Source organism: Aquarana catesbeiana, linkage group LG08 (assembly GCF_042186555.1).
Source record: "Aquarana catesbeiana isolate 2022-GZ linkage group LG08, ASM4218655v1, whole genome shotgun sequence".
Lineage (NCBI taxonomy): Eukaryota > Metazoa > Chordata > Amphibia > Anura > Ranidae > Aquarana > Aquarana catesbeiana.
The window spans coordinates 171,735,374-171,761,602 of record NC_133331.1 but is presented as its reverse complement, the minus strand read 5'-3'; the positions used below and the strand labels follow the sequence as shown (position 1 = coordinate 171,761,602).

The 26,229-nt window shown below is 41.6% G+C and overlaps 1 protein-coding gene across 1 annotated transcript in view; it reads left to right on the top strand.

Annotated features, from left to right (window-relative positions):
- The first annotated feature begins 394 nt into the window (after positions 1 to 394).
- SLC29A3 (solute carrier family 29 member 3) overlaps positions 395 to 26,229 on the top strand; it is a 115,399-nt gene continuing 89,564 nt past the window's right edge. The window contains exons 1-2 of the mRNA XM_073596704.1: positions 395 to 619; positions 16,935 to 17,218. Of these exons, the coding sequence (XP_073452805.1) occupies positions 598 to 619; positions 16,935 to 17,218 (306 nt within the window). The 5' untranslated portion in view covers positions 395 to 597. The remainder of the gene's footprint in view (positions 620 to 16,934; positions 17,219 to 26,229) is intronic.

The following is a 26,229-nucleotide window of genomic DNA, read 5'->3' as shown; positions in this document are numbered from 1 at the left end:
CCAAAAGACGGCTATACAAGCCTAGGATAAAGGAGTCTCCTGTGTAGGTTCTCCCTGGTAGTAGAAGATGACTGCTACACAGGGATGAGAAGAAGGAAATCACTGTGTATAATAGAGCGTCCACTAGGAGCACACATACCCGGCAGGCAGTCATTCATGGCACTCCTGACACACCGTGTGCACACTCTATGGCACAGCTTCCGGTGTTGTCAACAGTCTGTGCTGTGGAAGGAGGTACTTGGCTATACCCCTCCCCAGGGGGCGTACTCTGTTGAATAAAGTAGGCGTTGTTACTCGGCTCTAACCCCTCCCACGGAGGCGTACGCTATGTACTGGTCGTCGATGTGTGGGGTGGAACTCGGCGCTGGTCCCTCCTGGTGGGCGTACTGTATATGCTGTGGAAGGAGGAAGGGGGCGGGGTTCTGTCCCGGCTCTATCATCAACAAATCTCGTCCGTCCGGATTTATGAGCCGCACTGAAAAGTAATTGTAGAGACTAGAGGAGGCACGCACCGGGCACCACCGCCAGCCTGGGCACTGCGCATGTCCTCTCTGGGAATACAGTCCGGTGTGAGTGGTGACAGATGATCCCTGTACTATGAAGTCCCCGGACTCTGATGGTAATATTTCCTGTGTGTTAGGTTCATGATGTCATTAATTACATATTGCTGCATTTCTTTATCTCTATTAGGCTACATTCACACCTGAGTGACGCGTGGTTTGGAGTGACAGCCCATTGGTGTGAATGGGTCGCCTGTCACATGACAACGCGCCAAAGAAGCTCAAGTCCTGAGCTACGTCCAATGGTAACACGCTTTGCGTTACTGTGACCTGCATTTAGGGTGCCGCTAATATTGGCGACACAAGTCCGTTTATGGAAACGCGGGCAGAAACCGGTATTTCTACCCCCATTTCTGTGTCACTCAGGTGTGACTACAGCCTTATTACCATCAAGGGGGTGATGGAGGGTGGTAGATGATCTCTGTGATCTGGTACCAGAAGTATTGGGACGCCTGCCTTTACACACACATGAACTTTAATGGCATCCCAGCCTTAGTCCGTAGGGTTCAATATTGAGTTGGCCCACCCTTTGCAGCTATAACAGCTTCAACTCTTCTGGGAAGGCTGTCCACAAGGTTTAGGAGTGTCTATGGGAATGTTTGACCATTCTTCCAGAAGTGCATTTGTGAGGTCAGACACTGATGTTGGAGAAGAAGGCCTGGCTCGCAGTCTCCGCTTTAATCCATCCCAAAGGTGTTCTATCAGGTTGAGGTCAGGACTCTGTGCAGAACAGTTATGTTGGAACAGGAAGGGGCTATCCTCAAACTGTTCCCACAAAGTTGTGATCATGAAATTGTCCAAAATGTCTTGGTATACTGACGCCTTAAGAGTTCCCTTCACTGGAACTAAGGGGCCAAGCCCAACCCCTAAAAAACAACCCCACACCATAATCCCCCTCCACCAAATGATTTGGACCAGTGCACAAAGCAAGGTCCATAAAGACGTGGAGGAACCTAACTGGCCTGCACAGAGTCCTGACCTCAACCCGATAGAACACCTTTGGGATGAATTAGAGGGGAAACTGCGAGTCAGGCCTTCTCGTCCAACATCAGTGCCTGACCTCACAAAGTGCTTCTGGAAGAATGGTCAAGCATTCCCATAGACACACTCCTAAACCTTGTGGACAGACTTCCCAGAAAAGTTTAGGTTGTTATAGCTGCAAAGGGTGGGCCAACTCAATATTGAACCCTATGGACTAAGACTGGGATGCCATTAAAGTTCATGTGTGTAAAGGCAGGCGTCCCAATACTTTTGGTAATATAGTGTACATACAGGGGGTATAGCGGGTTATAGATGTCCGTGTGATTTGGTACATACAGGGGGTATAGCGGGTTATAGATGTCCGTGTGATTTGGTACATACAGGGGGTATAGCGGGTTATAGATGTCCGTGTGATTTGGTACATACAGGGGGTATAGCGGGTTATAGATGTCCGTGTGATTTGGTACATACAGGGGGTATAGCGGGTTATAGATGTCCGTGTGATTTGGTACATACAGGGGGTATAGCGGGTTATAGATGTCCGTGTGATCTGGGATGTGGGTCTATCTCTTCTCTGTTCAGGTGCTTCTGGTCATCACATTTTCCTACAATCATCAGCATGTGTTGAAGTACCAGGAAGCAGGACAAACAGCTTGATTTGGATATATAGAATAATGTGACTGATAACGTGACAAAAGCAATCTTGATTTCAAGCCCTTACAACAGCTACAATTTCCCTATATTAGAGGATCTGCCACACATTGGCCACAAATGTATCACTTCTGTTGCCATGTACAGCTTTTCGGTATTTAAATGTTGACTTTGTTTCTGACGCACGTACAGTGGATCTGGGATAATCTGAGCATGTTTTCCAACCGGTTCTTAACTGGTTCCTGTAAGTCAGATTGTTGGATTTAAAGTATAACTAAAGGCAAAACTTTTTTTTTGGATGGAGTGGGTGAGGGATTTGAACCCCTGTCAGTTTTTATTGCTGTCTGTTGTTAGGGAAATTCATCCTCTCTATTTGCCCAACCATTATTATTGAAAGTGATGCGGATACCCAAGGAATTCCCATAATTTGCAGGGATTTCCTCTTACTTCCTGTTAGGCTTTGGGAAGGGAAATCTCCGCAGTGGGACACAGATGGCGAAAAAAAAACTGATGGGTTATAACCCTCCCCTGCTCTATCCAAAATGAAAAAATACGTTTTGCCTATAGTTCTACTTTTGTCTTTATTAAACTTTGAATCCAAAGGCGTCCATATAATGAAGGTCACAGTAACCCGCGTTACTGAGTGGTGTACTGTATAGCTGATACAGTTCTTGTATAAAGCACTTACCCTCTTGGTAGTTTTCAGGGTTTCTCTTCCTAGAATGTGGATGTGTGTGGATGTGTGGTTTTTTTTTTTTTTTTGTTTTGTTTTTTTTGTGTGTGTTTTGACACTGATCAACAGAAACAATGGGAAATTCTTATCAGATTCTTATCATTTTCTTTTCCTGGGTGTTCCTCATGTCAGTATATGATGGGTCACCTCTGCCCTCGTGGTGTGATGACACAGGTAGAACCAGGAAAGGCTATTTCATGTCAAAGTAAAATCAGATCAAAGATCAATGTAAAAGAAAAAAACTCTAATTCAATGTTCTGTAAGGTTACAGCATGAACAGTCCCAAATTTGGTGAATACTTGTTAGGATCTGTACTCTTGGTTCCAACCATCAATGCAGAAAAGCTCTGATCTAGTTTGGAAAGCCAATAGCTTTCTGCTCCTATCTAATCCATTGTCAGTACAAGTACCAGAACTGTCTGTCCTAGATGTGGGAGGAACTCACCTTTCCCTGGATTCTGCCTACCCCACCAATGTCTTCCCCCTTATGGCAAGATTTGGGCAATGTAGAGTAATCCAAATATAACTGAAAAGATCATCCCAGTACCAGGGTGGAATTGATTTAAATCACGGCTTAAATCACTAGTAAAAAGGCTTGGTTTAAATCAACTTGATTTTAAATCATAATTTTTAAAGAACAACTGTCATCTCTGTCCCGCATCGGCTCCTCCTCTGACCCGCTGTTGACTCACCGACAGTCCCATTCACTTTAATGGGAGGGCTGGTGATGTGACAGTGACACAACAAGGTGAGGGACGTGGCGGCAGCAGGTGAGTGGATGCCCGCTAACAGGCGCTTCCATGATGGATCTGAAATGACAGGTGCTCTTTAACCACTTACCGACTGCCGCACGACGATGTACGTCCAAACTTTGGCGGCGGATATCGTTGTTATGGCAGCAGCTAGCTGCCATAACCCCGGTATCCCCGTTTTCGTGCGGCGGACGGCTTTCAGATAAAAGTGGTCCCTGCGGCGGATTCGCCGCAAGATCACTTTTATCGGTGGCGGGAGAGGGGCCCGCCCCCCTCACACCACGATCCGGTGCCCTCCGCCGCTTACCGGAGCCGTCGGTAGTGGCGGAGGCAATCGCATCCGTCTCCATCCTGTGTCTGGAGACGAGTGAGGCTAAGATGGCGCCCACTCGTCTCCATGACACTGCTGGGCGGAAGCGACGTCAAAACGACTCTTAAAGGCACATTTTTTCAAATGTAGTTTTTTTAAATTACTTCTTTTTTTTTTTTTTTTATTGCATTTTAGTGTAAATATGAGATCTCAGGTCTTTTTGACCCCAGATGTCATATTTAAGAGGTCCTGCCATGCTTTTTTCTATTACAAGGGATGTTTACATTCCTTGTAATAGGAATAAAAGTGACACCATTTTTTTTTTTAAACAGTGTAAAAATAAATAAAATATTGTAAAATAAATAATAAAAATAAAAAAAAAAATTTTTAAAACCCCCCCCGTCCCGACGAGCTCGCGTGCAGAAGCGAACGCATATGCGAGCAGCGCCCGCATATGAAAACGGTGGTCAAACCACACATGTGAGGTATCGCAGCGACCGGTAGAGCGAGAGCAATAATTCTAGCCCTAGACCTCCTCTGTACCGCAAAATATGCAACCTGTAGAATTTTTTAAACGTCGCCTATGGAGATTTTTGAGGGTAAAAGTTTGACGCCATTCCACGAGCGGGCGCAATTTTCAAGCGTGACATGTTGGGTATCAATTTACTTGGCGTAACATTATATTTCACAATATAAAAAAAAATTGGGCTAACTTTACTTTTGTCTTTTTTTTTTATTCAAAAAAGTGAATTTTTTTCAAAAAAAGTGCGCTTTTAAGACCGCTGCATACAGTGCAAAAAAAAGTATTGCAACGACCGCCATTTTATTCTCTAGGGTGTTAGAAGGAAAACCATATATAATGTTTGGGGGTTCTAAGTAATTTTCTAGCAAAAAAAACTGTTTTAAACGTGTAAACACCTAAAATCCAAAACGAGGCTGGTCCTTAAGTGGTTAAATGTAAGGACTTATTCTTGCTGGTAGTTAGAATCTTTTAATATTTGTAAACAAAATTAAGGTTTCCCATTGAGGCTTAATGTACACGGGAAGTTTTTACAACCTCTCCTGAACAATTTAACTTGACAGATAGTAACCAACGTTTAACCACTTCCCGCCCGGCCCGTAGCAGATGACGGCCGGGCGGTGGTTCCGTTATCCTGACTGGGCGTCATATGACCTCCAGCAGGATAACATGCCGCCGCGCACCCGCGGGGGCACGCATCGCGGCTATCGGTGGAGTGGTGTGTCAGTCAGTCTTGGTAAAGATTGGACATGGCTGATCACGATATCAATAGGAAGAGCCGTTGATCGGCTTTTCCTCACTCGCTTCTGACAGACGCGAGTAGAGGAGAGCTGATCGGCGGCTCTCCTGACAGGGGGGGTCTGCGCTGATAAACATGTGGATGGCCAGGTATGTACCCCATGGCCATCCACATGTACCCAATGTGCCCAATCTGTGCCAATCAGTGCCGACAAATGGGCACTGATTAGCACCATTATGTTTCAGTTCTGCCCAGCAATGCCACCAATCAGTTTTATCAGTGCCACAATCAGTGTCATCAGTGCCACCTGTCATTGCCCATCGGTGCCACCTGTCAGTGGCCACCTATCAGTGCCACCCATAAGTACCCATCAGTGGCACCCATATGTACCAATCAATGCCACCTATGAGTGCCCATCAGTGCTGCCTATGAGTGCCTATCAGTGCCACCCATCAGTGCCACCTCATCGGTGCCCATCAGTGCCGCCGTATCAGTGCCCATCAGCCCGTCAGTGCAGCCATATCAGTGCCCCTCATCGAAGAAGAAAATGTACTTATTTACAAAAAATTTTAACAGAAACAAAGAAAAACGTGTTTTTTTTCAAAATCTTCGGTCTTTTTTTATTTGTTGTGCAAAAAATAAAAAACGCAGAGGTGATCAAATACCACCAAAAGAAAGCTCTATTTGTGGAAAAAACATGATAAAAAATTTGTTTGGGTACAGTGTTGCATGACCGCGCAATTGTCATTCAAATTGCGACAGCTCTGAAAGCTGTAAATTGGCCTGGGCGGGAAGGTGTCTAAGTGCCTGGTATTGAAGTGGTTAAAATGTCAGTTTTGCTGTGTTTACATGCCGCGTTTAGCAATGTTTTGCTGCGTTTGCGTTTAGAAACGTTTTATTTTTATATATATATATATATATATATATATATATATATATATATATATATATATATATATATATATATATATATATATATATATATATATATATATATATATATAAAACGTTTCTAAACGCAAACGCAGCAAAACATTGCTAAACGCGGCATGTAAACACAGCAAAACTGACATTTTAACCACTTCAATACCAGGCACTTAGACACCTTCCCGCCCAGGCCAAATATATATATATATATTTTTTTTTTTTCAAAATAGCCAAAAATGAAAAGTGCCTGTTAACGAAACCTGCCTAAACGCGACTTAGCGCGTTTGGCATTTGAAATGCCTCTAAACTCATCTTCTGAACCCATTTAAAAAAAAAAAAATAATCATTGATTTATATCCACCCTGCCCAGCACTGTGCTGCAGTGTGATCTTGTAACCTCATTGGTGACTGATGACATGCACCATGGAGATTGGAGGAAAGGTAAGTGTGTTTTTTGCATTTTTTCCTCCTCTACAGGTCTTGCTTTTACCTTTTTTTATTTGAAGTGTTTTCCCAAGGTGGAGTGGCAACTGTAAACGCCAAACCAAGTCCACTTTACATTTTTGTTCTGTCTGTGGCTCCACTAAGGATATTTTTCCTCACTTCCTGTCACTGTGACACATGTACAGGAAATGGGGAATGGGGTTGTCACCAGGACAGGAAGGCACAGATGGAAAAAAAACATTGTCAGAAGTTTTACCTCTTTCTCACTCTACCAAAAAAAAAAGTTTTTGTCTGTGTCTCTGTTGAAGAGATTTCACATGACTTTCTTTCTTGACAGGGTGACCTTTAGCTCTATGGCCTCTTGCACACTGCTGCCTGTATGCGCTCTGTTTTCATTGTCAGGTGTTTTTGTTTTTTTTTTTCCGAGCTAAATGCAGTCCTTTTTGATTGATCACTTTTTTTTTTTTCTGTTTTATGAAATTTTTGCAGGTATACAGTAATCAAAACAGTATTGTATAATACATAGTCATCAGACAAAACCAGGTGGTCAAGAACATTGAGAAAAACAGTGGTATCTATGTAGGTCAATAACTTGTCTTTGCTGTGAGGAGTATCTGTGGTTTAAACAACTTAATCAAGGTTTGTATGTATCTCTGTTTGGTCGTCAAGACCGTGTTGAGAAGAATGGGAGTGATCTACAGTTTTCTATATCAGAAAGCTGGAGTATAATTGTGAGATGAGTTCAGTGGGGGTTATGAATTTATACCGACCGTACTAACTCTCGCCTCCGGACACCTAAAGGGTTCTGACTGTGTCCGGTGGGTGGGTTTTGATTGATCACTTTTTTGGGGGCAGTTGACAGTTGGCTTAGATGCCTGTTACAACCATAATAACCTACCGATTCACAGGCAAGCAGGGTGGATTTGATTGAAATCACTAGTAAAAAGGCTTGATTTAAATCAACTCGATTTTAAATCATAATTTTTAAAGAGCAACTGTCACCTCTGTCCTGCAGCGGCTCCTCCTCTGACCTGCTGATGACTCACCGACAGTCCCATTCACTTTAATGGGACGCCTGGTGATGCGGCAGTGACGCAACAAGGTGAGGGACGTGACGGCAGCAGGTGAGTGGATGCCCGCTAACAGGCGCTTCCATGATGGATCTGAAATGACTGGTGCTCTTTAAATGTAAGGACTTATTCTTGCTGGTAGTTAGAATCTTTAATATTTGTAAACAAAATGAAGGTTTCCTATTTAGAATAATAAGCTGTCAGGTTAGTAAAACAGCGATATCAATCATACAGTTTGTAATGTACATAGATTTGAAAAACAATGGGATAAAGGAATATTCCTGAACTTTGTTTTATCTCATGGTTACTGAAAAATTGTTTGAATGCATCAATGCAGTACATGTTATATCAGCTTGCAGAGCTTGGATTCATTGAATGAGTTGACCAAAAATGTAGATATTGCATAATATACTGCTTCATGCTACATAACTAAGCTCAATTTCATGCTGAATAAACTAAATGATTAATTTAGAAATAGAAAACAATCTTTAGATAGATTTTTACTCCAAAAGCATTTTATTAAAATAAAGTTGATAAAAATCAAATGATTTAAATAAAAAAATCTGATTTTTTTAAATGTATTTATTTTTTTATTTTGATTCTTTTTTTTAAAAAAAATTATTGATTTTTATCCACCCTGGAACCAAGTCAATAAGACGTAGTTGCAATGCAGTCCCATTCACTTAAATGGGTCATGTTTGGCGGAGGTGCTGCCTGCCAAACATGTGTGAACCCCCTCTGACTCCCTCCCCCATCCCCCATGTTTGCCTGTTTGTTCTCATAAATTTAAATGGGTCTGTAAACCAAGTATGTCCAGTCAAAGCTGGCCATAGATAAATCGAAGTTTGGCTGGTTCAGCAGGGACCGGCTGAATTTCCATCCATTTGTGGCCATTTCTGTGGCCGTTCCTGTTGAACGGGAATGTCAGAATATAGGGGTTTATTAATCAATGTTTTCACCCAAGACTCACACAATGGTTCACATAAGAGTTCAAATAGAAAAGTCTTGGACATTGATAAATAGACCACACAAGACTTGATTTATTAAAACTGGAGAGTGCAAAATCTGGTGCGGCTGTGCATGGTAGCCAATCAGCTTCTAAACTTAACTTGTTCAATTAAAGTGTTAATAAAACCCAGGGCCCTGCATTCACTATATCTGGTCTCCAAGGGTACACAGAACATGGAAAGCAATTTTTTTTTTAGTAAATATAGACTGCTAAATACTAGAGCTGCACGATTCTGGAAAAAATTAGATTCACTATTTTTTTGCTTAGAATAAAGATCACGATTCTCGCGGCATAACATCATCTTTCACATCATACAAAAAAAAATGGGCTAACTTTACTGTTTAGTTTTTATTTAATTCATTGAAGTTTATTTTTTTTTTTCTCCAAAAAATTGCGTTTGAAAGACCGCTGCGCAAATACAGTGTGACATAAAATGTTGCAATGACCGCCATTTTATTCTCTAGGGTCTCTACTAAAAAAGTATATACTGTTCTAAGCAATTTTCTAGAAAAAACATACTGATTTTAACTTGTAAGCAACAAGTGTCAGAAAAAGGTTTAGTCTGTAGCCTCCCTGACGGTAATCCCAAGTGTGGCTCGGGGTTAAATTTCAGTCTCATTAGCAGTAACCCCGAGCCACACTCGGGATTACATTGCAGGATCCTGGTGCGGCGTTATTTACCTTGTCCCCAGGATCCTGCGATGTCCCCCGCTGTGTCCGCGGGCTCTGTCTCCTCCGAAGCCTCTCTGTGCCGGGATCCGTTCCCTGCGAGCGGCGCGACGCACGGGGGCGGAGCCTGGCGGCAAATTAAAAAAAATTTAAAAATCATAACACATACAGTACTGTAATCTTACAGATTACAGTACTGTATGAAATTATTTCACATCCCTTTTATCCCCAGTGCTTTGGCCCATGCCTTGCATGCAGTTTTATATGATATATACTGTTCTTTCTGCCTGGAAACTGGAGATTGTCCATAGCAACCAAAAAGTGTCCCTTTATGTTAAAAGTGGCTTTAGATCAGCTAGAAAACAGCGATAGTAAATTAGAACACTTGCAGAATTGAGCGATAGTGAATCGTGGGAAATATATTTTATTATTATTATATTATTATTTTTTAAAATTATTTATATTTATTTATTATATTATAATTTATGTTTTTGTGTTTCAAACTTCATCATACCCGGGATATTTACTAGACTCTGGTTTGGACAGATTTAAGTGTGTTATTGTTAAGAATTACAGGCCTACAATATAAAACGCCAAATTTCCTTGCAAAATAATTGTACCGCTTTCAGCACCTAAAATCCGAAATAATCATACCGCCAGGGAGGTTAAGGCAGAGTTCCACCCTGAAAAAGGTTTGTTTTTTTGTTTTTTGTAAAAGTCAGCAGCTACAAACACTGTAGCTGCTGACTTTTAATAAGTACACTTACCTGTCCAGGGAGCCCACAATGTCCACCACCTGATGCAGATTCATCCATCAGATCGGGTGCAGGTGCCGCCATAGTAGCTAAGGGAAACCGGCAGTGGAGCCTTCAGGCTTCACCGACAGTTTCCTACTGCACATGAGCGAGTTGTGCGGCGCTTTCTGAATGGGCCTGTCGCCAGAAGGTGGAGGGGCAGAGCCAGAAGATGACATGACGTACCTACTGAGGCTGGGATGGAAGTTCACCTGTTTACCACTAGGATAAGTGTGAAGAAAAAAACAAAAACGAGTGGTGGAGGGGTTGTCTTTCCTTTTAAGAAAAAGTTCAAAAGTTGGGTGGAACTCCGCTTTAAGTGGTTAAACTGACCTCATTTAGTTCATCCCTTTGATCTAAAAGAACCAAAAGATACTTTGTTTATAGTTCTCTCTTAATGTTGATAAACATTTCCTGGAGGCTCTTTTTTTTTTTGACAGCTGCGAGTGGGCAGAGAACGGCTCTACATAGAATTGTGGAAATGTCGGATTAATATCGTGAGGGGGGGTTGAATCGAGATCGCAATTCTTTAACGATTAATCATGCAGCTCTACTTAATACCTTTTCTCATCAGCAGTATATAGCAGTCTGATTTCTATCAGTGTCCGGCAGAGCACTGGTTAAGGCTTGTAGGAGGAGTTTTTTCATTCTCCTCTGACAGTCCTAAGAGGCTGCATGACCCCTGACCCTCTGTCTGGACAGTGCTGATCACATGCACCCTGCCAAAAAAAAAAAAAAGAATATTCCTCCATCTATCCTTTTTATTTTATTTTATTTTTAATTTGTTCAGTCCCATCTATGGCCAGATTCAGCATATCTGTATAGAGCAGAACTATGTATGTAGCTCTTTGACTGGAGTTCAGAGTGAAGTCACCCAACAAGTTATTACTCATCAGGAGCTGCCTAATGAAGTAAACATTTACTCATGAAGATTTTGCTTTGCCAACATGATACCATGATACCGTCACCTCATTAGGATAAAAGGCTTACCAGAAAGCCTGCAACCTCCCTTACTCAGGTAAACAAACTCAGGTCAAACAGCTCTTAGTAGGATCGAGGATCCACTGATGAAATACTCAGGCGTCCCCCTCCGGAAGAGTCCGTGCACATCAGCTGGTAGCCAGACAGCATCAATAGCAGGAAGTGACAATATGCAGAAAGGGAAAAAACTCCAAATAGTGCAGAATGTCTGTTAAGGCATTTTCCTGATAAAAAAAGCTGCAATGCTGCATACATAAAAGACCCTGGAAAGAGTTCTCCAGTTCCAGTGAACACAATTTTTTTCCGTGCAATTAAAAATCCATACAGATCCGTAAAGTCAAATCGCGCATGCGCAGAACGTGTGTGCGTAGCGTCCTGACAATCGTTTCGTCATATGTTACGTCATCAGGGGTACGCCCACACATCTGTGCCTGCACTTTATGTACCCGATTGGAAAAACAGGGGAGCGCTGTCATTGGTCACACAAAATAATACAAAAACACTTATTGGATAGGATGAACCTATCCTGAATGAGAAAAGAAGAAAGCTTTAAGTTAATGAGTGTATCCATTAGCCCAGGAAGGCATGGATTTAGCTTGATTTCCAAAACTACAGTAAAGGGTGCATACTGCCATCCTGTGCGGAAATTAAATATCCACATGAACAATTGCGAAGGCTAGCTGTCCTGTTTTGCCAACAGGCCTACACTGTTGAGGAATATATACATAGTTGTTTATTGGAAACTAAAAATGTATACAAAAATGTAGAGAATATAAAAAATAATTAAATGAAAATGTAAATATATTAATAAATATAAAAATATATATGAAAATAAATGTTTTCATACATGAGTTAAATGAAAAACCCATGTATATTAGAATGTGTGTGTATATACACACAACACCAAAGTAAATGGGTTTAAAAATCAAAAAACTGGTTAACAAAATCTAGACTAATCTAGGCTCTAAAGCCTGTGTAGATTAAAAAAAAAAAATATATATATATATATATATATATATATATATATAACCGCAGCACTTGTGCAGCTAGGAATAAAGGGAGGAGGGAGGAATGACGGCTATATGCAGTGGAAGGGACTTAAACTATTATTAATAAAGCAGTTGATGTCCCATTCCACATTCAAACCATTAGGTACATGAAACCCCAAATCTATATATCCAATTTGTCTCAGCCCTGGATATAGTCCGCCTTCCATTACTACCACGCCAGTGGGGTATGTATTTCTCCAAAGCGATAAAGGTGGTGCCCCTAGGGTCCCTTTTGTGTTTTAAATCATAATGATTTGAGACATTATGTTTGTCAAAACCTTTTCGGATATTGGTTATATGTTCCCCTAGTCTGATGTTTAACATTCGAATGGTGCGCCCTACATATCCAAGGCCTCAGGGGCACCTCAGAAGGTAGATAACACATTTTTGTGCATGTGATGAATTACTTTATAGGATATGTGGCTCCCATGCCCACTGAGGTGAATTCAGTAATTATCCTACCTCAGTGGGCATTAATTTTACACACTTGGCATTTCCCACATAGATAATACCATTTAAGATCTCCAAAAAAAAGTGGGTCTAGTTGGTGGGTCAGGAACATTTGGTGCTATAGTGTGCCTTAGATTGGAAACACCCCTAAAAATGACACAAGGTTGATCAGATAATAAAGGGCCGAGAACACGGTTGTTCTTGATGATCGACTAGTGTCTCTTAATGATTTGCTTAATCGCCCAATGTTGGCTAGAGTATGTAGTAAAAAAAGCCAAACCAAAGTCCTCCTTATTATCCCCTCGAGGGGGTTTGTCACCCAAGAGTTCTCAATGATCTCTTTTGCTAGCTTTCAATATGAGGGAGTCTAGGGCTTTGCTATGATATTCTTTGACTAAACCTGGTTCTTAGGACTGATGCCTCTTTGTAGAAATCATCTGGATTCGTGCAATTTCATTTTCAATGTAAGAACTGGCCTTTGGGGACAGCTGTCAGCCAAGAGTGATGATGGCAAGAGTCCAGAGGAATGTATCCATTACTATCAGTTGGTTTGAAGAAAGGAGAAGTGACAATTCTTTCTTCTTGTAATGAAATCTTTAAATCCAAGAAATGGATTTAAGTAGGACTTATCTCATGGCTGAGGACTATACCTCTGTTATTATTCAAATAGGCCACAAAGGTATGAATGGATTGGATATTGCCGTCCCATATGAAGAGGATATAGTCAATGAATCTTTTCCACATGACTAGCTCTGGTCGCCTGTCATGTAGAACCATATCCTCCTCCCATTTTGACATGAAAAGATTAGCCATACTTGGAGCAAACTTTGCTCCCATGGCAACTCCCTTAATTTGCAGGTAGTGTGCCTCATTAGGCCAGAAATAATTATATGTCATCGAGAAATCCAGCAATTTCATAATGAAATTGCTCTGTGTGATTGAAATGGTGGAGTCACAAAAAAGGAAGTGTTGTACTGTCTCATGTCCCAATTGGTGTGAAATTACCGTGTACAGAGATGCAACATCAGCAGTTATCAATAAATAGGTTGATTTCCATTCAACAGTATTTAGTTTGTTGATAGAGTCAGAGTTATAGAATCAATACCACTGATGATGGGTCATCCCGGGGGATTAACCAAGGTTTTATGAATTTTAGGCAACTAATATATCGTTGGCAGGTGAGGGGATAGAGGTACTAAATGTTCTTTCTCTTTTTTTATTCAGGATTCCCATATCAAAACCTTTCTCTACAAGTTTTTTTTTAGTTCCTCTTTGAATTTGGACGTGGGATCCATAGACAGGGGAGAATATGTGTCAGAATCAGATAAAATTCTAATTTCTTGCGAGTATGCCTCAATGTCCAGGATCACGACGGGCCCCTCCCTTGTCCGCGGGGCGGACGACAATGTCCTTCCTATTACATAGTGTGTCCATTCCTATCTTAATGTCTTGTTGGGGTTGTACTAGTTTTGTTTTTAAGTTTTCTAGATCCTTAACAACCAGGTCACGAAAAACATTAACATTAGTAGCCATATTTCCTGGAAGGGTTAAAAAGTGATGCGTTGGATAAACCCGAACGGGTGATAACCGGTGCATTCCTAGCCAATTGCCTGGTGGGATTGCTCAAAAGATATCTCTTAATGTTAAGCTTACGGTGTATTTCTGTATATCAATGAAAATCTGGAACTTATTAAGGTTCCACGGTGGTGCAAATTTAAGTCCTTTGCTGAGGGTCGCTAATTCTTCTCTAGAGAGTTTTTTGGTACTAAGATTAATAATACCACTTTCACCTATGTTCTCTTTTTTTTGGGGGGTGAAGACGCCTCCCCCCCTCTGCTTCCTGTCTTGCATCTCCATTTCTTTGTGTCCTCCCCTGGTGCCCCCCCGAAAATCCAATTGATGATAATTTTCTGACGGATATTGATTATGAGGAGGGTGGAGGACTGGATGATTACCGATGATCCTAGGCTCCATTACTCTAGTATCGTTGGCAAGGGGGGCATATCTATTAGAGGTGTCAACCCTGTACTGGTTTGAGGAATCCCTCACATTACGAAAACTACGTCAGTACGATTGTGGTATGTATTCTGAACCCCTCCATGTTTCCAAGGTAGAGGTGACTGGTGGCTGTGCCAACCAAGTTTTTCACTGAATCAGAAGTGCACCAAAATGCATCTTCCATTGAACTTTTTAGAAAACTCATCAAAAACACACCTGCATTATAATTTTTGGTGCGTTTTTGAGTCGCATGTCTTAGTTTGACAGGTACATGATTGGAGTCAGGAGTCCAGAAAATGCGGCAAAAATGCATATGTGTTTTTTACCACATTTTTTCAACAGAGCAGTGTGAAAGTGTATGTGTGTGTGTGTGTGTGTGTGTGTGTATATATATATATATATATATATATACACACACACACACACACACACACACACACACACACACACACACACACACACACACACACACACACACACAGTTGTGCTCATAATTTATGATTTCTTGCCCATTTTTCAGACATTTATGAATGATAACACAAAAACTTTTCTATCATTCATGGTTGGTGTTTGGCTAAAACCATTTATTATCATTCAACTGTGTTTACTCTTTTTAAATAATAATGACAACAGAAACTACCCAAATGACCCTGATCAAAAGTTTACATACCCTGGAATGTTTGGCCTTGGAACGGACACAGAAGGTGGCACACAAAGGTTAAAATGGCAATTAAAGGTTAATATCCCACATTTGTGGCTTGAGTTTGTTAGCTCTCACATGGATGCACTAAGCAGGCTAGACACTGAGCCATGAGGAGGTAGAACGGAACAGTCAAAAGACCTGCATAACAAGGTAATGAAACCTTACAAAGATGGAAAAGGATATAAAAAGATATCCAAAGCCTTGAATATGCCAGTCAGTACTGTTCAATCACTTAATAAGAAGTGACACATTTGGGGATCTCTTGATACCAAGCCAAGGTCAGGTAGATCAAGAAAGATTTCAACCACAAGTGCCGCAGGAACTGTTCAGGATACAAAGAAAAACCCACAGGTAACCTCAGGAAAAATACAGGTTGCTCTGGAAAAGGTTGGTGTGGTTGTTTTTTTAAGAAGCACAATAAATACGATGATACTTGAACAAAAAAGAGCTGCATGGTCAAGTTGCTAGAAAGAAGTCTTTACTGTACAAGTTTCACAAAAAACCCTTTTTGCAATAAGCCCAACAACACCCTGAGATGCCTCATTGGCTTTTTTGTGACATTGGCGCAGTAAAGGCTTCCTTCTGGCAGTTCAACCATGCAGCTCTTTTTTATTCAAGCATCGTTGAATTGTGCTCCTTAAAAACAACCACACTGTCTTTTTGGAGAGCAGCCTGTATTTCTCCTGCAGTTACCTGTGGGTTTTTCTTTGTATCCTGAGCAATTCTTCCTCCAGTTGTGGCTGCAATCTTTCTTGGTCTACCTGACCTTGGCTTGGTATCAAGAGACCCTGGTTTTCCATTTCTTCATAATAAGTGATTAAACAGTACTGATTGGCATATTCAAGGCTTTAGATATCTTTTTATATCCTTTTCCATCTTTGTAAAGTTTCATTGCCTTGTTACGCAGGTCTTTTGACTGTTCTTTTCTACCTCCTCATGGCTCAGTGTCTAGCCTGCTTAGTGCATCCATGTGAGAGCTAACAAACTCATTGACTATTTATACACTGACACTAAATGTGATTTAAAAAGCTACAAATGTGGGAAATTAACCTTTTAATTGCCATTTTAACCTGTGTGTGCCACCTTCTGTGTCTATACCAAGGCCAAACATCCCAGGGTATGTAAACTTATGAGCACAACCGTATGTATGTATGTATGTATAAAAAATGTTATATTTATTATTATATATAAATTTATTTTTATTTTTTTTTCATATCTGAAGTTCACAGCCACTTTATTGTAACCCTACTTGGTGACAGGTTCTCTTTAAATGATCAGAATGCAATGTGCAGTGTATACAGTGTATACTTACTTTCCTATGACTTGTTTATTCATCTAAATGGATGAAATACTTTGCAATGTATTATAACCTTTTTATATTAATCATACTGTTGCAGTAGCTGCCAAAGGTTAATGATATGGAAATGGATTGTTAGTGGATGCATTAAATTTACAATGCCTCATTTTGCCTCAAAAAGGTTATTTACCACATTGAAAGTAATAAAATGTGTAGACCTTTTGCTTCTTTTATGTATTATTTCAGTGTAACGTGATGCATTGATTTGGTATAATACATTTCTCATGTCTATTTACAGTGTTGGAGGAGCCTTTAGGCAGCACAAATGCCCGGTATAGGCCTTTGAATGCTGGTCATTCAGAAGAAGAAGTCTCTCTGCTTGAGGAGAACAATGTAAACCATTATTATGGCGTCAAGCCTGTGGACCACTTTAATGGAACTTATATTATATTTTTCCTGCTTGGGGTGGGTTCCTCACTTCCTTGGAATTTTATATGCACAGCAAAACACTATTGGATATACAAACTAAGGAACTGCACGGATATGCCAGTGGTAGAAACACCTAGAGCTTCAGACTTGAGTGTGAGTAGAATTTGAATCTATTAAACTAGTTCATTTAATACATATGTGACTCCAGATAATGTACTGTGTATATATATATATATATATATACGACTTGGTTTATTGCATATACATACCGTACTTTTCTTAATGGTAGAGTAAACTTGTCACAAGAGTTAAAAAATGTAGCTTGAGCAAGTCATTAAAAATGCAAAGGCAGACGTTTCCAGCAGTGAAAATCACGTCAATGTGACCAGTAGACCTAGAGAGAGTCGTCTGAAATGATGTGCAGATCCTGACATTCCCTGTACATTTTGAGCTTGATCCCTTCCCCAAGCCTCTCTAATTGTACTTTAAAGTGGATGTAAACCCCAAATTTTTAATTTTTTTTTTTTTTTTGATGTCATAATGTAGAGTATAAGGTTTCCTATCATTTGAGCCCAGTCTTGCCACAAATGGTTAATCCAGCTCTGAGCAATCCTCTTTTATTGTTCAGTGAGATAAAACTTGACAAACAGAGAAACACTTTGTCAAATCCTCCCCCTTGCTGTGAGTGACAGGTGATTTACATCTCGTGCACTAGCCTAAGACATGCATTATTTTTTAATTCCCACCCCCACTCCTTTCTTCTGCTGCTCTGCCAGGATTGGCTGTTCCACATCTCAGTATGATTTGGCATGCTGAAGTCATGTGGTTACTTTCCTGTCTTTTCACTGGATGTTAGAGATCATAGCAGAAGTTCAGTGTAAGAAATACACAGGAGAAAATGCATATTGACAAGGGGAGTGTAGAGGTGGGCGGGGAGTCTACTGACATCACGACTCCACCCACCAAGCTCCAGACAACAGACCCGCCCACAGAATCTGCAGTTTTTCGGGTCTCATAACAGACAGAGGGGAGACATTTGACAGGTAAAGATACATGTGGATAGGTATCCATATGCCTAATTTGAATTGTCCAGGTTTACTTCATAGAGTAACATCATCCAAAATATTTGTATTTGAATTAAAGTGGAAGTCCACCCTAACACTTACATTCTCCCCTGCAATCACTAAGTTCAGCCTTATTTCTCAAAAATTAAAAAATCCCATTTTTTTTTTTCTACCTTTATTTTGCAGTATCCTGTGCCGTCACATTACTTCAATTCTACTGTGCTGTCACATGACTTCAATTCTACTTCCTTTTGAGTCTAAAAGCAGCCAGTGGGTGTGGTTACTAAAAGCTAGTGACATCACTTCCAGGGAGGGGTACTGTTGCTGTGTAGCCGGTGGGCGTATACAGAATGGAAGAATCCCATAGGTTCCCGCCCAGTATTCTCTCATCAGTAAGAATGCATTATACATCCTAATTCATGAAAAAATGAAGAAATACAAAAAGACCCATCCACACAGGACGGGGGGCAGCATATACAGTATAGCTGTGCTGGGCTTTGAATGAAGACTAGCACAGTAGAGACTGTCAGTGTAGCTGGAAGTGCTGTGATCTTAGCTCACAGTCTACAATGATCATAGTACAGGCAACCACACTAAGGCTCTGTTTCCACTAGTGCGACTTGTCACTTTGGACACATAAAGTTGCATGATAAGACACAGCCCATTGATTTCAATGGCACCTGTTCCCATCTATGCGACTTTGAAAATCATTGACTTTAAAAAGGTACCTGCACCACTTTGATGCGACTTTGAAAATCACAGACTTTTGTGCGACTTTTGATGCGACTTTGATCCAGAGAGTACAGAACCTGGTGCTCAAGGCACGGTACCACCCCTCAGGATTTTAATAGGCAGACCAGGTAATATGGTAAAATAGTAGACGTTATTATATATAAACAAACAATAAAATTTCACTAGCAATAGAACAAAGTAATATAGTAAAATATGTAAAAATCCGGTGTACCCAAATTACACATTGGTATGGAGACTAGCTGCCTTTCAAAGGATACTGGGCTAGTGCTAGTACTTACTGACGATGAGACCTGACATGTTTCAGACCTTGTAGTCCTTCTTCAGAGGCATATGTTATATTGGGTCATGAAAGTCCTATAATGTAGAGATATAGGGGGTTATTTACTAAAGGCAAATCCACTTTGCACTGCAAGTGCACTTGGAGGTGCAGTCGCTGTAGATCTGAGGGGGACATGCAAGGAAAATAAAAAAACGCATTTTTGCTTGCACATGCTTGGATGATAAAATCAGCAGAGCTTCCCCTCATTTTAGATCTTCCCCTCAGATCTACAGCGACTGCACTTTCAGTGCACTTGTAGTGCAGAGTGGATTTACCTTTAGTAAATAACCCCCATAGTGTATTAGTAACATAGTAAATATGAGGGTATATACAAAAAAGAGCGCACATTTTATCACATCAGAAAAACAGCAATAGAAACTCTACTTATAAAATGGACAAATCATTGATACAATCAACCAGAGATCTGATGGTGAGTGTTCCCACAGATTGGAAATGGAGCTGTGGTGGATCCAGGTGTTAAAACAGGGTGGGAGACAGGGAAGGAGTAGAAAGACGGCAACTGTTTCAACTACAAGGACCCCAGGCATAGGAGCATAAGCTCCTGACAAAATATGAACAGCAATTGGGTGGATTTAATGGATGGGAGAAGGAAGTATTATTCGCTCATCTGTGTATATAAAAAAAGAAAGCAGGGGAGGAATCAATTAGGATTCATTGAGACAACTGTATTTTTTTTTCTGTTTCAAATGGATCAGACAGACTAGGTATTTTGATACACATTTACCAATTCATTCTCTGCGACTTTGATCCAGAGAGTGTAAAGTCGCATCAAAGTCGCACTCTAAATCTTTGGGGTCGCAATAGTGGAAATGTGACTTGTCATGTGACTATGTGTCCAAAGTCACTTGAAAAGTCACTGCCCATTGTATTTAATGGTACCCATTCCCATCTATGCGACTTTGAAAATGTACCTGTACTATTTTGATGCATCAAAGTTGCACTCTAGCCTTGGGCTATGTTTCCACTGGTGCGACTCCATAGCTGTGTGATTTAGAGAGCGACTTTGAGTGCAGCTTTGATCCAACTTTACACTCTGGATCAGTCGCATCAAAAGTTGCATCAAAGTAGTGCAGGCACCTTTTCAAAGTCGCATAGATGGGAATGTTTGACATTGAAATCAATGGGCTGTGACTTGTCATGCGACTTTGTGTCCAAAGTCGCATAACAAGTTGAACTAGTGGAAACAAAGCCTTAAACTCATTACTCACATGTAATAAGCAATAAAAATTGATCTGTATCCTTCCAAACTTTCAAAAATGTTCCTTTGTACCCCATTTCTTTCATATTTCTTCCCCAGCTCACCTGCCGTTCACAGCAGCTGGGCGTGTGCCACGCCATGCATACAGTGCACACCATGCACACAGTGCCCATCGCAGTGCCACACCACGCACACAGTGCCCATCGCAGTGCCACACCACGCACACAGTGCCCATCGCAGTGCCACACCATGCACACAGTGCCCATCGCAGTGCCACACCATGCACACAGTGCCCATCGCAGTGCCACACCATGCACACAGTGCCCATCGCAGTGCCACACCATGCACACAGTGCCACACCATACACACAATGCCCATCACAGTGCCACACCATACACACAGTGCCACACCATGCACACAGTGCCCATCACAGTGCCACACCATACACACAGTGCCACACCATGCACACAGTGCCCATCACAGTGCCACACCATGCACACAGTGCCCATTGCAGTGCCACACCATGCACACAGTGCCCATCGCAGTGCCACACCATGCACACAGTGCCCATCACAGTGCCACACCATACACACAGTGCCACACCATGCACACAGTGCCCATCACAGTGCCACACCATGCACACAGTGCCACACCATGCACACAGTGCCACACCATACACACAGTGCCCATCACAGTGCCACACCATGCACACAGTGCCCATTGCAGTGCCACACCATGCACACAGTGCCCATTGCAGTGCCACACCATGCACACAGTGCCCATTGCAGTGCCACACCATGCACACAGTGCCCATTGCAGTGCCACACCATGCACACAGTGCCCATTGCAGTGCCACACCATGCACACAGTGCCCATCGCAGTGCCACACCATGCACACAGTGCCCATCGCAGTGCCACACCATGCACACAGTGCCCATCGCAGTGCCACACCATGCACACAGTGCCCATCGCAGTGCCACACCATGCACGCAGTGCCACACCATGCACACAGTGCCCATTGCAGTGCCACACCATGCACACAGTGCCCATTGCAGTGCCACACCATGCACACAGTGCCCATTGCAGTGCCACACCATGCACACAGTGCCCATTGCAGTGCCACACCATGCACACAGTGCCCATTGCAGTGCCACACCATGCACACAGTGCCCATCGCAGTGCCACACCATGCACACAGTGCCCATCGCAGTTCCACACCATGCCAGCATCATTATTTATTTACATAATTGCAATTTGCAATAATCGCAATTAGCGATTTTGTACACCATTTATCGCTTATTGTTAAATATTCCATATATATCATTAAACTGCGCTAATTATTATTTACTTTACACCATTTAAGTGCATTTACACACTTTGGATCTAGCTGCAACTTATCTGATTAGCATATACTCAGCGATTTTATATAGAAGCATTATGCGTTTTTGCACAGTTGCAACATAGTCTCTCCAGAGATGCACAATTGGGTTTAAGTCAGGGCTCTGGCTAGGCCATTCAAGAACAGTCACGGAGTTGTTGTGAAGCCACTCCTTTGTTATTTTAGCTGTGTGCTTAAGGTCATTGTCTTGTTGGAATGTAAACCTTTGGCCCAGTCTGAGGTCCTGAGCACTCTGGAGAAGGTTTTCGTCCAGGATATCCCTGTACTTGGCCACATTCATCTTTCCCTCGATTGCAACCAGTCGTCCTGTCCCTGCAGCTGAAAAACACCCCCACAGCATGATGCTGCCACCACCATGCTTCACTGTTGGTGGCCATTATGGGTAGGCATCCCTGGTGGTCATGGTGGCATCCGTGGTGGTCATCCTCGGGAGGGGTCGTCAGGAGAGCCGCCGATCGGCTCTCTACTCGCGTTTGACAAGCCGATATATGGCTTGTCCTGTTTACACCGTGATCAGCAGTGATTGGACACAGCTGATCACGTGGTAAAGAGCCTTAATCGGAGAGTTGTGGTGTGTCAGACTGTCATCATATGAAGCCCAGCCAGGATAAGTGAACCACTTCTCGCCCCTCATTCTGCTACAGACTGGGCGGGAAGTGGGTAAATAACAAACATGTTATACTTACCTGCTCTGTGCAAGGGGTTAGCACAGAGTGGCCCCGATTCTCCTTTTCTGGGGTCCCCAGACGGCACTCCAGGACCCTCCTCTTCATCGGGTGCCCAAACGGAGAGCTGCTTTTCATTGGGGCACTCGTGCAGGCGCGCTCCAGAGTCCTGCTGCTGCGTCCATTGACACAGACGGCAGGACTCTGTCCCGCCCCCGGCTCCTGTGTCACTGGATTTGATTGACAGCAGCTAGAGCCAATGGCTCCTGCTGCTATCAATCTATTGAACGAGGACCCGAGACAGCGCCTGGAGCTGCTGGGCTCGTGCTTGTCTCTGGAGCGATCGGGTTCAGGTAAGAAAAAGGGGGGCAGCTGCAGCACAGAAGGTTTTTCAAACCTTGAGGGTTTACAACTCCTTTAAAGCCCGATTGAAGGGCCACCGGGAGGCAGCCTGAAGGGGTTAAAATACTTTAGCATTTTTGTTGCAAGAATAACGGTTACCCCAAGCAACCTTGCGTTAACCTGTACCTCACTATTTTATAATAAACACAATCACTAAATTACAGTATAAGCTAATCATGCTACTTATATTTCACCATTTTTAAAGCTGCATACCTGGTGATCCTGCCATGAAGGTTCTTGTTCAGTCACTTTTTGTTATGGGGTCCCCGATTTGTGCTCTTTGCACCCGGTCACACAGGCTTCTCATGGAGCCGATATTTCAGTGCACCTTATGCAGGCAGGGCCCATCAGGGAACTTATCGTGGGAAATGCCATGCAGGCATAGCTAGAGTGCATATACGGTTCAAATATGATTGCAGGTTATTATTCATTTTTAAATGGTGCTTTCTGCTCCACATATAAAATGCACTGCAGTTGCAGCCTGCAGCGCATATCAATATTAAGTTAATGACACTCCAAATGCAGGTTGCAAATGCAGTGCGTTTTCCCACAAAGGATTGCATGGTACAGAAGTTCCATGCAATCCAGTAGCTTTGTGTTTCCAAAAGTATAGCGTGTGCAACTTTTGGTGTGATATCAGCCTGTTCAAAATAAATGGGCTGAAATCGCATCACAAAGAACTTCATGTGAATCGCTCAGGCACTCCCGCTGTGAACCAGCTCTTATTTTATATTTTTCCAGAGCATTTGCTAAGTTTCAAACATCTTTCTTGGCTTTGCATAGTCCATATAGTCACGTGGAGAACCCATGCCGAGGACACACTAATGGTGAAGCATGTCTTCTGCCATGTGACTTCTATTTTCTGTGACGCAGCAATCGCACTACAAGTATTGCTGACTTTACCTCCTAGACTCAGAATGCAGCACATGATGATATAACTGAGTTAACTACGGTAATTTCATTGTAAACAAATTCAGTATGATCATATCAGGTTAATAATTAAACCCGCTGACAAAGTCGTCATGTGACCTTAAACTCTCACATGACTCCATAAATTGTCATGTCTGCGCTTTATCCTGGTTAAATTGCTGCTTTGTGCTGAGTGATTATTTGGGGAGGGCAGGCGGTGTGACCAGTTTAAGGAAGTGCTTTCACAATATTCTAGGAACAAAAACACCAGCTGTTTCTGTCCAGCATGTCATTAAACTGCACAGCTAAAAGATAATGTAATATCTGAATTCCCCCTTAAAGAGTTAATAAATCTAAAAACAAAGATGTCATGTATTGCAGCTTACCAATCATTCAATTTTGGTGGCTTAGTCAGTTTTCTTTTATTCTTTTTTTCCTACCAAGCAGTTACAGCAACACTTGTTTTTCATTTTGGGATAAATGTTTTAGATAAAAGCTGATAATTGTAAGCACCCCTTTTTTGGATATTCCATTTTAAAACCAGAAAACCTTTTGGAATGAACTATGAATGGGACATCACAGGCTTTCATAATTAATTATCAATTGGGAATTAATCTGTGTTCCATTCATTTATTTATTTAGCTATACAGTGGGGACGGAAAGTGTTCAGACCCCCTTAAATTTTTCACTCTTTGTTATATTGCAGCCATTTGCTAAAACCAGTTAAGTTCATTTTTTTCCTCATTAATGTACACACAGCACCCCATATTGACAGAAAAACACAGAATTGTTGACATTTTTGCAGATTTATTAAAAAAGAAAAACTGAAATATCACATGGTCCTAAGTATTCAGACCCTTTGCTCAGTATTTAGTAGAAGCACCCTTTTGATCTAATACAGCCATGAGTCTTTTTGGGAAAGATGCAACAAGTTTTTCACACCTGGATTTGGGGATCCTCTGCCATTCCATTGTTGTGGCTTCACAACTCCATGACTGTTCTTGAGTGGCCCAGCCAGAGCCCTGACTTAAACCCAATTGAGCATCTCTGGAGAGACCTAAAAATGGCTGTCCACCAACGTTTACCATCCAATCTGACAGAACTGGAGAGGATCTGCAAGGAGGAATGGCAGAGGATGCCCAAATCCAGGTGTGAAAAACTTGTTGCATCTTTCCCAAAAAGACTCATGGCTGTATTAGATCAAAAGGGTGCTTCTACTAAATACTGAGCAAAGGGTCTGAATACTTAGGACCATGTGATATTTCAGTTTTTTTCTTTTTTAATAAATCTGCAAAAATGTCAACAATTCTGTGTTTTTCTGTCAATATGGGGTGCTGTGTGTACATTAATGAGGAAAAAAAATGAACTTAAATGATTTTAGCAAATGGCTGCAATATAACAAAGAGTGAAAAATTTAAAGGGGTCTGAATACTTTCCGTCCCCACTGTATATTTGTACATAAATTTAACCGGTGTATTTACACATTGTTTTTGGGTAATAAGAGGCCAGACAGAAATGCATTAGCTATTTTTCTCAGTTTTTTGTGTTTTGTTTTTTGTCCTGTTCATGGTCAAAATTATGAATTATAAACATTTTGGTTTTATTATTATTATTGAGGTCTGTTGGTGTTTGTGTGTGTGTGTATATATGTATGTATGTATGTATATATATATATATATATATATATATATATATATATATATATATATATATATATATATATATATTGTGTATATGTTTTTAAGCATGTCAGTTGAAATGTTTTTTGCATGTAGCACCACCTGAAGTCTCAGGTGGTTTTGTGTGTGGCCTGATTGGGGCGAATTCCTTAAATAGCCTGCCTGGTGAGTGCTATTATTGTGGACAAGCAAGCTATCGCTTGTGAAATGAGTCAACTGCTTTTCCTGTTTTTGTCTGACAAATTAGTGACAATAAAGGTAACATCAAGCATATTCTGGAGTCTCAGAGTGCGACCATTTCTTTATCTTATTCGCGTTGAACGGTGGTGAGCCGGGGTCTGCACCTGATATCCATCTTGCACCTGATCATTGCCTGGAGCGGTGTGTCTTTCTTTTGGTTTCTGATTGTAAGCACCCCTGTCAGTGTTAAATGGTTTACTTTGCTGGACAGCTTGGTCTGGTAAAGGAAGCTGAACAATAAGACTTACTGGTTGGATCAACAGGTGAAAAAAGGAAAAAAAAAAAGAAAACAAATGCAGCCATCACATCTAAGAATTGGCAAGCTGCAATAGATTACATTTTTTTTTTTTTGTGGTTTAATACCACTATAAACTTAGAACCTTCTTAGAACCACTCCCATTAGACTCACTCAGGACAGAGGCACAGAGGAACACACATTTCTTCAGAATAACAAAAGGTAGGAATGTGCAACAAAGGTTAGGATCCCTGCAATGTACATCAATCACCCAGAGGGA